The sequence below is a fragment of the Lepisosteus oculatus genome, chromosome 1 (assembly GCF_040954835.1).
Source record: "Lepisosteus oculatus isolate fLepOcu1 chromosome 1, fLepOcu1.hap2, whole genome shotgun sequence".
Lineage (NCBI taxonomy): Eukaryota > Metazoa > Chordata > Actinopteri > Semionotiformes > Lepisosteidae > Lepisosteus > Lepisosteus oculatus.
The window spans coordinates 73,921,719-73,937,453 of NC_090696.1; the positions used below are offsets into that span (position 1 = coordinate 73,921,719).

Below are 15,735 nucleotides of genomic sequence, written 5' to 3' on the forward strand. Positions count from 1 at the left end.
GTTTTCTGATGCAAATCGACAACTACTGTACATTTTTTTTTTAATATTACAAATTGCCTGATCGGCAGATTAAATTAAAATTTCTCTTTCATTACCTTTCATCCTTTTTTTTAAATCACTTAACATGTTTATTGCCAGCTAAACAAAAAACAAAATGCCATGACCGTTTCTGCCATTCAAGAGAGTGTACTGCTTCTATTTATCGACATTGTGTAATTGCTTGCAATACAGCGCTATTTATTTTCATACATTTTTTGCAGTTTAGCATGGGTTAATAATATCATGAGAAAGATAGATTATTTATTATCCAACAGTAGGCACTATTGCACAGTATATTTGGATACTAGCCCGCTCACGAAGTTTGCAGATTTCTGAGGTTTCAGAGCGCCTGCGCTGATTTGAAGCGTCTGGCGGTTCTTCTGTTGTTTCGTAACACAGTTGCACTTCCTGCGTGCTGTAAAGACAGACTCTTTGTATTACAATACCTTACTTTTGTAGGTGTTATATTTTTAAGTTGCTGTACAATGGTGGAAGGACCTGGGTGCACAATAAACGGGGAAAAAATCCGCTCTAGAGTTCAGAAAGGACAAAAAGTGAAAGAGATTAAAGGAGGGGCAACACTGGTAAGGTTTCTAAACGTGTCCATGAAAGACGTTTTAACTACGCTCTTTACTGTTTTAATTCTGAATACTGTTTTAAAACGCCCATGTTCCCGTTTTCAGCGTGTTCCACATTTACTGAGTGATCGGTTTTTGTCCGTAAACGGCAGAGTTTTCCAAATCCACGCAGAGACGAGTCAATGTGTACTTCTAAGTACATGTCAATAAGTTCTACTGTATACACACACATTTGAAACGCAGATAAGGGGTTTATATATTAAGAAGTCATATAGTTTCACAAAGCATTTATTGCATCTGCTTAGAAAGTACTTGTATGCAGCACCTGAAATGTCAGCCCGTATGGCGCTAGAGGTTATACTGTACTGGTGTTTTGTGAAAATAAAGTATAGAATAAATTGTCAAAAAATATTAGTATGCCCAATGTACTGAATAGTTTATATTTGAGAATACATAAATCAGTGCATCACTTGTGATTTATAATTCCTTAATGTATTGCATTTATGATCAATTCATCATAATTCAGAGACAATTAGTACAAAAGTGAAGGTAGCATGTATGTAGTTGTTCACACTAAATGTTTTTTTTCCCCCTACCGTTAACACATGTTTCTCCATACAGCAGAATGGACCTCATGCTGGATCTCTTCAGAGTTTCACTGGCTGTCAGTTCACAGGGGTGGAGACTCTGGGAAAGGAGCTCTTTATGTACTTTGGTCTGAGAGCGCTCAGGTACTGTAATGCATTTGTGGATTTTTCCAGCTACTCGCTGGAACAAAAAACGTTCTTACAGTATATAACTTTTTTACCGGATCTCTTTCCCAGTGTACTGTAGTGGTTATCAAATGCTTCAAAGGATAAAAAATAACATTTTTTGGAGTGAATGCTTTTTTTCTAATGTAATTCCTTGTTGTGACTTTACCTTTTTTGGTATTTAATATGACTGTCATTGACTTTCAGTATTAAGAATTGTAATGCAAAAGCAAATTCCACTTTTTGGTGACTTAGCACTTATCAATTTTAGCTAGGAGTCAATCTTAGAGGGTTCAGTTGAATAGTTGATATTACTGTAAGTGGCCCATAAATGCAGGTTTAAGTAGTTGTTGTGCAACTCCAGCCAGGAGGTCTGCAGTCCGGTGACTTTTAGATGGCTCTTTAAATCATCTTCAAAGATTTTGGGGAAAGGCTTGGGTTAGCCCAAATAAGCTTTATAATCCTTAAATCAAATAAGATTTAGCTTTAATTCTAGAAGCGGTATTCTTGATATTCCTGCTTTTTTTAGTTTTTTTTAATTACATTTTTTTTTACAGGAAAAATTGTATATGTGGTATATAAATACAGTTTATACATGTGCAAAAATATATACTCTACATCCTCCGTGTTACACATCCCTGAACCTCAGAATGCATTACATTGATGCAGGTTAAAAAATTAAGAACCGAGGTCAATTTCAGAATTCAGTATATTTTGTACTACGTGGTTTTTTGTGTGTGCAAAAATGAGACCTTAAGTAGTTTGATGGCAGTGATTTGTAACCCAAGGAGAAAATGTCCTACTAGCATGGCCCTATAAGTTCAACCATTGTCTTTTCAGAGTCCATTTTGGGATGAACGGCTCATTGCGTATCAACCCCAGCGAGAGACAGGACAGAGGAGGAATGCCATCTGCCCTGGAAGTTAGTTTGACCAAGGATACTGTGTGCTTTTTTGAGTCAACAGTTGAAATCAGGTGATCTTTCTTTTTATCTTAACGGCGTAACTCTGAAAGAAAAGGCACAGTGTTGGAATGTGCTATAAAATGATTATCGACCTCATCACAATTCAGAATTAAGGCAAGGTGACTTTTCTTTTTCATCCATTTGATCAAATTCAGATTGATTTTTCACTGATGTTCTTTCATCTCAATAGTCAACCCCTCTTTTTCTGAAGAAAGCTGTATTCCAGCTAAACATTATTCATATTCCTGCGTACCTTCTCATCAGTATCTTAAATGACTTAATCTGTTTTCCTTTAACTTTGTTTTCAGCTTTGTGAATTGAAGACTATTTCCATTGCATTTGTGACGTCAGAAACATTTTTCAAAGTCTTATTAGCTGAAGCAACCAAAAAACACCTTAAAATTCTGAAATATTGCAATATCTTCACCTATTAGTTATAGAAGTGTAACAATACATTTATGAAAGTGAAGAAAGGAAATAAACATTTCACTGTATATCCAGGGTAATTTAGTTATTTTGGCTTGAGCTCGGAAAGTATTCTGTTTTTTTATTTTTGTTAATTCAACACTGTAGTGATCAAGCTGAGCACTTACAGTAAATGTTTGTAAATTCAAAGAAAATATACGAACTGATTTTTACTGATTGCAAGTTTGCCTTTGTAGAACTTCCTTAGGCAGTAATTAGTGCCCTGATTCTTTTTGTATACTATTGATCTCTAATGATCAGCTGACCACTCCTTGGCAAAAATCTCTGGTTCTGACAAGCTCATTCAGGTTTGTTTGATTGTCTGTAATCTCTATAGTTTTCTGTGAGATTTAAGTGAACATGATGATGGTTACACTAAAGGACATGCTCTCTCTTTGTCAAACCACTACACAAACCAGTGTAGTTTTGGCCATGCCCTTCAGCAATCCTGCCATTTTGTTTTTCCTCTAGAATTTGCCTGCTCCTTGCCTGATCCACTGTCCCTCATTCCTGACACACCCCCTTGTCCATGCTTACGAGAGATCCTCTAACTTGATACCACGACCACCTTGCTTGATAGTTGTGATGGTTTTGACTGGATGATGCTCTGTTTTGTGTTGGGGCCAGACGCAGTTCCTTCCATTAAGACCAAAAAGTTCAGTTCTTGTCTCTTCTGACCACAGATCCATCTTGTCTGCACTTCTGTAATGATTTTTATTTTACGAAGACTGTTGACTATAAAAGTTCATAGACTTTGTGCAGGGACTGCTGTTGGTGAAGTTGATGTATAAACACAGACTCCCGTCGTGGATACTTTGCAAATGTTTCATTTACGATTGGTTTCACAGCAGCATCCCTAACCAGTTTCCTGCTTGCCTGGCTGCTCAGCCCTGGGTGGTATGACGCACATTATTCTTGTTAATGATGATCAGTTACTTTGAAGTTTTCTTGTAATGTTCCTCTGATCTGTGCATCTCTACCATTTCATCCCTGGCTTGTTCTGAAAATTATTTTGTCTAAATGGTTGATTTGTCATGTACTGTGTGTTTTGGCCTGAATTTAATATCTTACCAAGGGTACTTACACAGACACATTAATTAACTCACATACACTCTAATTACATACAGAAAAGACAATTAAACATTTTACGTGACCTTTCAGACTAATATTTTACACCTGAACTGATTTAGGGTTGCTGTAGCAAAGGGGCTGAATATGCTTCGATATTCTTGAGGGTGGATATTTATGCAGTTATGAACCCTCTCGTTTTCTTTGGAAATCTATCATAGTTATGTGTAGTCAGTTATTTTTTTTAACTTTATCCATTTTAAATAGATTGTGTAAAATCTAAATATAAATCCCTGTTTCAAAATTTCATGACTGCAAAGTCAGATGGCAGCAAAAAGTGAAAATGCTGAATATTTTTGCCCGGCACTTTTAAAAAAAAATATTTTTTGTTATTGATTTTAACAGACTCACTGCTGATTGTCAACAGAAAGTTAGGGCATTTGAAAGCCTGGATGTTTGCTCTCCTAAATTCAGCTTCTCCAGAGCAGAGGATGAGATCAGGAAGCAGAGAAATGACATTCTTTGTGATGTGCTGCTGGACCAGAATGTTTTACCAGGAGTTGGAAACATCATCAAAAATGAAGCTCTTTTTGACAGCGGACTGCACCCTGCTGTTAAGGTACATACAGTAATTATACTGTAAGCCCAGAAAGCTGTTAAGAGCTTACCAGCATAAACATTGTATGAGCAAAAATTAAGCTCTTATGTTTCTTAAAACTCTATACAGTATTTACATTATTCTTATGGGGAAGAAAATCCACTGTACTGTATATGTTATTTTGCTAAAAGTTGTGTGTTTTTGTCAAGTGCCTCACATTCCTCTTAAAGATTCCAACTATTCCATAATGCCTATGCGTCCATGGCTCTGTGATGAACTGGCCTTCTATACAATCCTGTACTCTCTGTCCTGCCTTGTGCTAGTGTCACCAGGATAAGTGCTTTGTGAAGCCACAAACTGTCCCTTTTTAAAGATTATAAACTAGTGCTCTCTTTCTGTACCTGCTCTCAAAGATTTTATTTATCACAGGCATACACTGTATTTTACCCTTTTGGCTAAAATGTTACAATTACTAATGAATATTTTTGTGTCATAAAAGCATGTACGATGGGTGATACTGTTACAGAAAGTACATGTTTTTTACTTTAGTTTTACAGTATGTACTATAAATGCTTAGTCACAATGTCATTACTTCTTATTAGGATGACAGCAAAACTGTTTTCTAAGTATATGCAAGCAACACATGCTCATCTGAAACTTGGCTCAGCAAGAGTACAGTAAATATTATGTCATGGTAATAGAAATAATAATTTCCTGATACATTTTTGACATGCAATTTGCCATAAAACTCAGTGCAAGTTTTCACTTGCTCACAGCAGTGGCAGTGACAATGTCGTAATCTACGGGGAGAAGCTTATATAAAACTAGATGTTATATGCCAAATAATCCAGATGCATGATTTAATTTTAATTCACAGTAAATGCTGAACACATCTACAAGGATGATCAACTTTATTCTTCTGTCGAAATGAGCTTGGAGCAATTCATTTTGCTTTGCGTAATATTGTTTTTTCTTGTAATAGCTGGAAATGTATTCACAGGTATTTTACTAACCCAGCACAGGTAAATCGTGGCAGGTACCGCAAACCAGCAGTTGTCTCATTGTGCCTTCTTGTACTTTTATTCATGAGAACATGAAAAAAGTTACATGAGGAGAAACCATTTGGCCCATCGAGCCCGTGTAGTAGTTTGTAGCCTACTGACCCAAGGATTTCATTCAGCACTTTCTTGGAAGAAATCCAATCATACTGACATTGCACATCACAGATCATTGATGTTAAAATATTTTGCACTACTTGCATGCATGATATTAAATTTGCATTACTGATTTCTTCTCTGTTTTCTATGCTCATAGGTTAGCCAGCTGACAGAACTGCAGATTCGCCACCTTGTGAAAATGACCCGTGATTTTACCCTTCTCTTTTACAAGGTAACTGCGCAGGCCTTCTGGTACAGTGTAGTGGCTATACTGTACTAATGCAAATTCCTTACACTTAATGCAATCGTATAAATGGGTGTTGAAAAAGATCTGCAAGTATCATGTAAGTGTAGCGTTCTTCAAAGATGAGTTTTTTCTAGTTACTTGAAGTTAAACATGAAGGTTCTTTGATTTTTGGAATGTTATTTTAGTGGGATGCATTGGAAATAGGAAATTTTGTATGTATTCATATAAATATTAAACATATTTAAACACCTTAAGGTCAGATCAATACACTTTTCTGAAACATTAAGGGTCTCGTGATAAAAGTAGACATGTTCCCTCTTGTGACAGATTTGAATATTTCACAAATACAAAAAAGGTTATGATATTTTGGATTTTTAAAAGCAGACTACATTTCTATTATGAATATAGTTGACTATGAGTACAAACAGTTGTCTTAAAATGAATGTATTTGTGTGTCTATGTGTAGAAATGTATGAATGTACTGTAGCAGAAATTGTTACTTTAAGCAGATATATTAATTAACTACAGTACAGTGTATCTGTTAGTACATAACAGAGTTACGTGATTGCTTCAGCTGGGATTCCTAACAATACAATGCAGATATGCATTATTAATTAAATAATGCAATACTTAAGAAACACTACACATAAAGGGTTTGGAGGAGAGAACAGTATTGTTTTTATTTTTCACTGTGAACAGGCAACTGTCTTCTCTTTTAATTGTCATTGATGAGGATTGACCAGGAGGTTTTTTGAGCAGCACTTCCATATGTTCTCCATTACCTGTACTGCCTATGGATATCTCATGATGCTTTTACATGAACCGAGCATCAAAAGAAACATATTGCTCATGACTGCAGTAGATTAAAAAAAATATTACTAAGAGTGCTGTCATTCATTTGAACAGATGTGACATAGGTAGGTTCATTAATCTATTTAGCATTTGCCATCAACAGCGTTAATCAACAGGCAGTGTACTGTGAAAATCACAGGTTCATAGCATGTGTGGCTACTGGGGGAAGCAACACAAGCTGTACATCTGTGACACGTGCTTTGCACTAGGTTGCATGTTTTGTTTTGTTTGTTTCTATTCCTCTCGTAGAGCCTGGAAGAGCATGTGCCTGTTCACTGGTCTCGGAGCCCTTGATTCCACAGGTCATTAGAGCTCTTTTCGTAAATGTTCAGTGGGCCTCAAGGCTGGTACATACAGTAGGGCATCTACAGTATAAGAGTCACAACCTCATCTCTTGAGAAAGCTGTTTTTACACTAGCAGCATGAAGAAATTCATTTTCCTGCTGGAATACTGTCACATCAGGACGCATGTACTAGAAGGACAGAAAGTAAGGTTCAAGGATGTGATCAATACAGGCGCCACGCTGTCAGGATATTCTGCATACAGGTGCAACTCTTTCTCAAATTGACACTCCTGCCCAGATCATCACCCTTCGCCCTTCCCAATTATTGCCATGTTGTACACAACAACTGTATTAGCGTATTGTTACGAACATCTGCACCACATTTGCTAATATGGAGCAGGTTACTTAACACGAAACTATTGCAAAAGGAAGCTGCTGCCATGTCCATCTGGGATTTTCCTCCACAATACAGATAGCTTGAAGGTCCTGTTGTCGTGTTGAACAAGTAAGGTGGCATATTGGTTCCTTTAAGTATTTTTCTCTCTTGGTTTTCACCAGACTTGACATTCTGCATCACTTCATCACCTGTGCTCAACCAGCCCTCTCACTAATGAGGTGATATACTGCTAATGCAAAAAAGTCACTTGATCTTTTTACAGTCAGACATGATTGATCAATGAATCACAATGATGCCAAAACATATAACCTGTATGCCTTTTCTGAAATAAAATACATGCAGAAATTGAATTATATATTTCTTTGAATGCTCAGTATATACTAGTCATAAAACACAGTTATATGTGTACTGGATGTCATTTAACAGGATATTGAAAATGCCATTTCTTACAAGAGTAGCTAGGGATATTTTTTTATGTTCTGGGGCCTCACAACTCTTCTTTGCCTTGAAAAAGGCATATATAGTAAATAATAACCCAAGGCATCATCCTTGTCTCGTTCAATCTATGATATTGAACCAATATCATTATATGCTAGACCTGTGCCTTGTGGCAAGTCATTATGATGGGGATCAAATGTAACCAGTGTGTACTGTAAAATAAAAAGAGCATGTATAGTTCAACAATGACTGTTCTGAGATAGTCAGCTCTCTTTTATTCAACCCTGCGTGACTTACTTCTGCAAAAGTTTGCATGTTTTAAGAGGCAGGGTTAATTATTTGAAGATTCTACACTAGTATGAGCAAAATGCAAAATTCGAACATCTAAATTTCATTTTTGTTCTATGTTTCTCCAGACTGCTGCGTGTGTAACCCTTCATGTGCGTGTCTAACCCTGTGTAACCTGGTTACACGTGCATTTCATTGAATGTGTAATTTGCATAGTTTAATGCTGACAGAGTATTAATCTATTGGTGAGGACATTGTAACCCAGATTAATACGTTTCTTGCATTTCTTTCTTTGAAGTTGCTAAGGCCCTTTTTTTACAGATTTTCCATACATTTCAGCGGCATTACTATGTCGGTGTGCAGCCACAATTTACTTTGCTACCATACAGCCATTACTCCTGTTATCTTTCCTACAGGAACACATTACTAGTACAGGCCACAGTCCCTAATTCCTCATAACTAGGATGCTGGCTGGAAGAAGATGTGCTTTAGGTCAGGTGTTCCATTTCTAGCATAATTAAAAAGCCACAGGTCTTGTTCTACACATAAAATAGAATAAACGTACAGCTAATTCAGCCTATCTCTCACAGCAGACTAGGAAATCAGAATTAACAGATTACTCATGCGGTCATTGAGAATTAGGTTTAAGCTGTGTAGTAAAATAACTTAATCTAGATCAAAAAACAAATACAGATGTTCTTGCTTTGGTTTGTCATTGATGGAAATAGATAGGAAGAAGAGAAATCCATCCCTATTCAGAGTTTATTGCATGCATTTTTCAAATATTTATTTGGTTGGTAAAATTTAATTTGACCCTAAACCCTGTGAATGCTTTATATGCTGCTAAATGCAAGAAACACATTTTCCAATTACTGGCACATTAAGGTTCTATTAATACAATATTTGCATCCCAAGGACTGTGTTAATATTGAATGCGTTACAGCACATACATAACAGAAGGTCAAAATAAGTATTATGCTCAGTTACTCTTTTCTGGGATTATCAAAATTAAAATTACCTTAAAGTAAGGGAATGTTTTACTTCAGATCTGTGCAACATATACTGTAAATGTTCTCATTTAAGGGGATCAAGAAATATGTGAAGGAAAAGTTCACTTTATTTCTCTGATTTTTCTTTTTTCTTTTTTCTTTTCTCTGATTTTATTTATTCAGTGTCGGAAATCCGGGTCTCCACTTTACAAACATTACAAGGTGTACAAGCGTCCTACATGTGGCCAATGTAATGGACGAATCACTGTCTGCCGACTTGGGGAGAACAGACGGATGACATACTTCTGTCACCATTGTCAAAATCAAGACCCAGGCCAGGTTGATGTTAAGTAAGACATTTCTGTTTTCTTTTAAATAATTCAATATTTACAATGGATTTAAGGCTTATCTGGCAAATGCATATGACTTCCTCCTTGGGTTTTGTTCCAAGATTAAATACATTCTAATTTGCAGAAAAGGAAACCTAAAACTACAGAATCATGACTGGGAATGTATTTTCATGCCTATCGTGCAGAATGTAAGCTTAACTTCCTCCTGCTTCTGTTGGACGAAGCTTTAAGGAGTTTGATCACAAAGCCCCAGTTGCATTAAATGGCTGTTTTAGAATTTTGAATTCTTAATTTATCTCAAAACTTAAGTTTTCCCCACTGTGTCTTTTTGTTCTACGTACTCAATGGGAAGTAATTTGTAGATGAAACACTGTTCAAATCAGTAAAATAGCATAATGGTGAAAACTAAAGTAAACTTGTTTCTTTTTGTGTTTGGATGCTAAAAACATCTTCTCTTCTGTATTTTTGCATTTTTTATTTATAGATTTGTATTTATGGATAAAGGTACATAGCATTACACCTAATTACATAAGCATGTTACACAGCATTTTGGTTGTTGAACCTTCTTCCAGGTAAAGAAGGCTTACTCCTGAAGAAGGCTCAACATCCAAAACAATTCTTCATTCTACTTTTTAGTGAGGAATTTCGACTTGTTTCTGTACCTTACAAGTCATCTGCTAGGTGTTACCCCACTCTTATATTCTACCAAGTATTATACCAATTTCTTTTGCAGCTTCTAGTGTTTAGTAATCCACCTATTTTGCTTATCATCTCTGTGACTAGATTGCTACCTATAGCAGAATCTGCTAGATCATTGATATAAATATAGAGGAAGATCTGTATTAGGTTCACTGCGCTTGCTAATTGCATCACAGCGGTATGATCATTCACCCCTTATTTGTACTTATTTGTTTTCTAATGCATGCATTTCCTTTCATGCCTACTTCTTCCAAATTAAGAATTAAACTTTTATGAGGGACGTGATCACATATCTTTTGAAAATCTAAGTATACCACATCATATTCTCAGTTTGTGTCGATTATTGCAGTCGCTTAATATGTTAATTAAACAAGACCTGCCTTTTCATAATCCCTAGGATCCTATTTCCATATAGATGATGCTGTAGTATAGTTCTAATTATTGTTTCCATAACCTTTCATTTGATAGAAGTTAGATGTATAGGTCTGTAATTACTTGCTTATCTTTGATTTTTTTTAGCAAACTTCCAGTCAGGAATAGTTTAGTAGGCTTGGTATATCAAGGAAGGATGCAGTCTAATGATCACATTGCCAAAAAGGAAGAAGAGGAATGGACTTGTGAACTCTGCACTTTGATAAACCAGCCAAGTGCTAAAAGCTGTAATGCCTGTTTAACACCTAGGCCTAAACGTAAGAAAAACCTTAAACTTCTTAATATTTATTGATTAAACAGAAAGATTTTTTGCTTATTGTTCTTTTACTACTAATTTATGCTAAACTACATGTTTTTCCCTCTGCAGTTTCTAAAGTGGAGATTAATGAAGAGTTTTCATCTTTTACTAGAGATTTGATCAAATTTCCTCATAATGCCTTTGCCAAGCCCCAAGAGGAGATTAAACTCAACAGAAAAACTGTGTTTGGAACCTCTACACTTGTCATTACAGATTTCAGCAGAAAGCCTTCCCCATTGACAAGTCCCCAGCTAAATTCTGAGAAAAGTAATTTGAATCCTTTGGTCACACACAGCAGTTTGAATAAACACAGTTTTATCCAGGGGAAAACAGGTCCTAATTACACTCTTACTGGCTCTTCGAGCAAAAGCTCAGAGCCGTCTGGCAGGGAATATGCCTCTTCCTTCCATCAGCCAACAAAGAAAATGAAAATGGATAGATCCTCTTTTTTAAGTAACAATGCACAAACCTGGAATTCTAACTCAGTATTCAGGTATGTTGTGCTTTTTTTGCTTGCATGGGTTCATTGTGTAAAGTTCTTTTTCCTTAAATGAAGGATGTTTTCATTGTAATCGAAATGTAGGAATGCAGTCACACAGGTACGAGCTGATTGCTAAGATTACCTTTTCACCTAGCTTGTCATAAGTATCATATATCTTTAGGTTTTCGAAAAGTCAGTCTCTTGTATTTTTTTAGCGATACTGTCGGTACAAATGCATTATTTTGGGGGGGGAAAGGAATTTCTGGAAAGAAATTTCAATAATTGAGCATTCGCAGCAAGTGAAATATCATTAAAAGACATTTTTTATTGATACATTCGGTTAAAAATAGTTTTGAAGGCATGTGTCTTTATCACCTTGCTGGATAGCAAAATAACGATCCTGTGGTTTTCAGTGAACCTGGTGTTAACAAGACAGATGGCTCAGCTCCAGCATCTCATGGGAAGCCGTGCTGCACCACCCACAGACAGCAGTGTGCTCTCAGGGTCGTAAAGAAGGAGGGTGAAAACAAAGGAAGACAGTTCTTTACGTGTTCTTTACCACGAGAGACCCAGTGTGGTTTTTTTGAGGTAAGCAAAACTTTGAAAAGTGTCTCCTAAAGCTTTCTTTTCATTCTAATGTGCAATGCACTACTTACCTTGATTACAAAGCATGATGGCTGTCCTGCCCTGTGTCGCAATGCGATGCTGGTGATGCTCTGACTTGTTCAGGCTTTAGCCTTTTGTTTGCAGCAGTCCGAAAACTGTAATTCAAGCATCAGAGAGGTCGAAACAATTTCAGATGGGGTTTAGAGATATTCCTTATACCGCACAATGTTGAAAACATCTAAAATTTCCCGTACTAGGTAAAACACAATGAAGAAATTAACGTAAAATTCTTTGCAATGCATTGAATTGGATAATTTTCCATTACTCTATCCGAAAGGTTTTTAAATGACCCCAAAAATAGTGTAAGTACTGTAAATAAGACTGTAACGAGGACATAAGCATTTCTTGTTAAGTGCCTGTTCATTTACTAGTATATCTACTAGTTGTAGTTTATTCATCATTTTGTCTACAATATGTTTAGAAGGGTCTCAGTACTATGTGGGAAACAGCACTTTACCCTTAGGGTGCCTCTAATTAGATTTTACAATACCAATACATATGTGTATTTGTTTCTTTCCTATATGTTTTTGTATATGGTCAGAAATACAATAAAGTAGTGTGCAAGCTAATGCTTTTCTTAATGAAATGGGACAACAAACTACATTGATTATGTTATACAGTATCTCCTGATCTTATCACAGGTAACAATACATGTGCTGCATTAGTCTGGAACAATTAAATTAATGCAGAACAGGGGCAATAGATCAGTGTTGATAAATCAGTTTACTTCTTTCACTTGTGTAAAAGTATGTAATTTATAGCTAATAGTTCAGGTGGGTAGCTGCGTCAGCATGTGTAGGCTGCAAAGGAACAAGTCATGGGTTTATTCCATGCTGAAAAGAAAAGAAAGAAAACGCAACATTTCAGCTATGGAACCTTCTTCAGGTGTGAGAAAGACTGCCCTGTCTTTCTCATTCATTTATGTTCATATATAGTTAATTATGCATATGTGAGTGAATATTAATGACACATTTTCTTTTTCAGTGGGCTGATTTACATTTCCCCACCTGTCATCATGGTAAACGGTGCCTCATGAGAACTGTGCTGAAACTCGGCCCCAATAATGGACGGGACTTTTATGTCTGTCCTCTAGGAAAGACTAAGCAGTGTGACTTTTTCCAGTGGGTTGAAAACAGCCCAGCAGACAGGCCGTAATTCTGAATGATCGATGAATATTTTTAGTAGTTTTCGTTTTACCCCGTGTTTTGAATTTTGTAATTCACCTGAGCAAAACTGAAAATATAAAATTAAAATACAATCTGCAGTTTTAAAATTTGGAAACACAAAATTATAACCTGCATGTGTTTGCATCAGTCTAGATTGCTTATGACTGATTTGCAAAAACTCCTTTCTTGTCATTCTCCGTTCATGACTGAAGAGCAAGCACAAAGAACATAGCCTCTATGTCTTCCAGTGTGTACACCTCCTGATTAAAATGAAAATGTATTAAAATGTATTTATGACTTTTATATACTTCCAGCAGTAATCTTCAGTTCAGGTGACAATTTTAATATTGTGATTTTGTGTTTGTGAGAAAATCCCATTAATTTCCTGTACAATCTTGAAATGTATATGTTTTAAATTCACTCATATATTTCAATTAAATTGAAGTTTATATAGAAAACTTGCATTACTGTTTATTCAATTTAAATTGCTGCTTTCAGTAGCATTTTTAAAATGCTAAACTTTTCAAAATACCCTTAGAATGTATGGCTTTGATATTTTAATGATACTTTAACATACAGGAGTGTAACACAACATATGATTGCAGAGGAATAATCTAATCATTTACCGATGCATACTGTAGTAGTTCTTAAGGAACACAAGAACCACCTTAGATTCAAATTTAGCATTAATGGTGTCTGCACTTTGGTCCAGTTTCTTTTCTTTAGCCACCACTGCTAAATGTTATTATAAGCTGGAAAAGTGGAATAATAATGAGCTAACAGTAAAACATTAATTGCTTTATACACAATACTACAAATAGAACAATCTGTAATTATTCTGACACTGCTGTAAGTAAACGCCTTTAGAAAATACACATTTATATGGTAATGGAAAGCAAAGTATTATTTATTTTAATTAAAATATTTTAATATACTGTACACTTAATATAGACGCTTCTACATAATTGTTCTCTGCACATACACAGTTTTTATGGAATGTGGCACTCCTTTTAATTGAGTTATATCATAGCCCACAATATCTTATTTCAAATTTCATAAACATTCACAATTCCGTTTCCTCTGATTTAGCTAACAAGGGTTCATTTCAGCTTAATGTTTTTTTAAGATTTTAAAACCATTATAAAATATCTTATAAACAAAAAGTGTAGTGAGCTAAACTCTACTGACAAAATACCATTGGATTTCATCTTTCAAGTAGGAAAATCCATTAATAAAAAGACACCAGCTCCACAATTTCCATTGCTTTCTTGTTTGTGTCTACTTCAAGAAAAGATTACATCAGGAAAGCACAGCTGCAGAAAAGAAAAATCAGGCTTGAGCAACACTCTACCCGATAAGCAGATTATTGTTTAGGATGTCAGGATTATCTGCTTTGCAATATTTGCAGTTTTTGTTTTATCTTCATGTCTACAATTGACAGTATGATCCTTAAAAAGGGATTAAAATTGTAACAGACAGTATAACTTCTATGTCCCAAGCCTTGGATACAACAATTTAACCAGTCAGACATAACTTTTGCACACTGTATTACCTGAAGTGCTCGAAATGTCATGTATTAGAGCACAAATTTCCATCACTGGATCTCTAAACCTCTAGCAGTTATAAAAGTATTTTTTAGGGATTCAAGTGAAAATAAGTATTGATTTTATTACAAAAAAGTGCTCTTAATAATTTGAAAGTCCATCCTAGCACTGTACTTACGATAAAGTAAATATTTCTTTTAGGAAAAATTAAAACGGGCCAACCTCTGTTGGTCTTAAACCAATACATTTTTTTTCAAATAACATGCCAGAAAGCTAAAACATTTTGTAGCAATGTGTTGTGGAATTACCAAGAACACAATGGGAAAACATACACATTCATCATATTGGACAGCAATCCATGTCTTAATTAAAACAACCATTAAGCTACATAATTAAAATGATCAAAAGTGTTTCCACTATGTGAAAGTTACTACTACAGTATATAATTTTACTGGTGTCTGGGTGTGACTCAATTTTAAACATCTGCATTCTTAAATATCTAGCAAAGTTAGTGGTTTAGGCTGGGAACTCACTTAAACCCACCTGATATCACACACTCATTTAATATATTCACAACTCATTTAACTTCCTACATGCATAATCTCATTATCTGCGGAGTACTCATTAATCATTCAACAGCTGATGACAACAGCCAGCGGATGGCAAGGCCAGAATGTTCAGGTTCACCTCCTCTCTCCTGACTTGGCCTGACAGGGAAGGTGGTGCAGTCTTTGACCAAGGTTTGCAGTTCACTGCTGTTCTGGCAAGGGCAGCTGTCACAGTTACTGGAGGCCAGAGGTGACCATTAAGGCGCTGTTGCTGTTCTTTATCATCACATAATGTATCCCGACCGAAATTAGATTGCAGTTTTTTTTCCAGTCTACAGACCATGACTGGCACTAGCAAATCGATCCATCCATTTTCTAACCCTTTTTATCCATGGCAGCCTGAGCCTATCCCAGCCAGCAGTAGGCAGAAGGCAG

At 35.8% G+C, this 15,735-nt stretch overlaps 1 protein-coding gene across 3 annotated transcripts; it reads left to right on the top strand.

Annotated features, from left to right (window-relative positions):
* Positions 1 to 422: 422 nt before the first annotated feature.
* neil3 (nei-like DNA glycosylase 3) lies at positions 423 to 13,617 on the top strand. Of its 3 annotated transcripts, none has more exons than XM_006630088.3 (10): positions 423 to 623; positions 1,239 to 1,348; positions 2,210 to 2,344; positions 4,272 to 4,485; positions 5,779 to 5,853; positions 9,300 to 9,466; positions 10,685 to 10,854; positions 10,965 to 11,388; positions 11,790 to 11,964; positions 13,027 to 13,617. In XM_006630088.3, exons 1-10 carry the CDS (start codon positions 525 to 527, stop codon positions 13,195 to 13,197), a joined length of 1,740 nt encoding a protein of 579 aa, XP_006630151.1. In that variant the 5' UTR covers positions 423 to 524; the 3' UTR covers positions 13,198 to 13,617. The 3 variants fall into 3 exon arrangements, with proteins under 3 accessions (XP_006630151.1, XP_015200881.1, XP_015200880.1); XM_015345395.2 differs by having other exon boundaries at positions 4,341 to 4,485; XM_015345394.2 differs by having other exon boundaries at positions 1,242 to 1,348.
* The last annotated feature ends 2,118 nt before the right edge of the window (positions 13,618 to 15,735 follow it).

Excerpts from the sequence above, each read along its gene's own strand:
- neil3 (XM_006630088.3), top strand. The coding sequence starts at position 525 with ATGGTGGAAGGACCTGGGTGCACAATAAACGGGGAAAAAATCCGCTCT. Across the intron at positions 624-1,238 it reads TTAAAGGAGGGGCAACACTG|CAGAATGGACCTCATGCTGG; the intron begins GTAAGGTTTCTA and ends TTCTCCATACAG. Across the intron at positions 1,349-2,209 it reads TTTGGTCTGAGAGCGCTCAG|AGTCCATTTTGGGATGAACG; the intron begins GTACTGTAATGC and ends TTGTCTTTTCAG.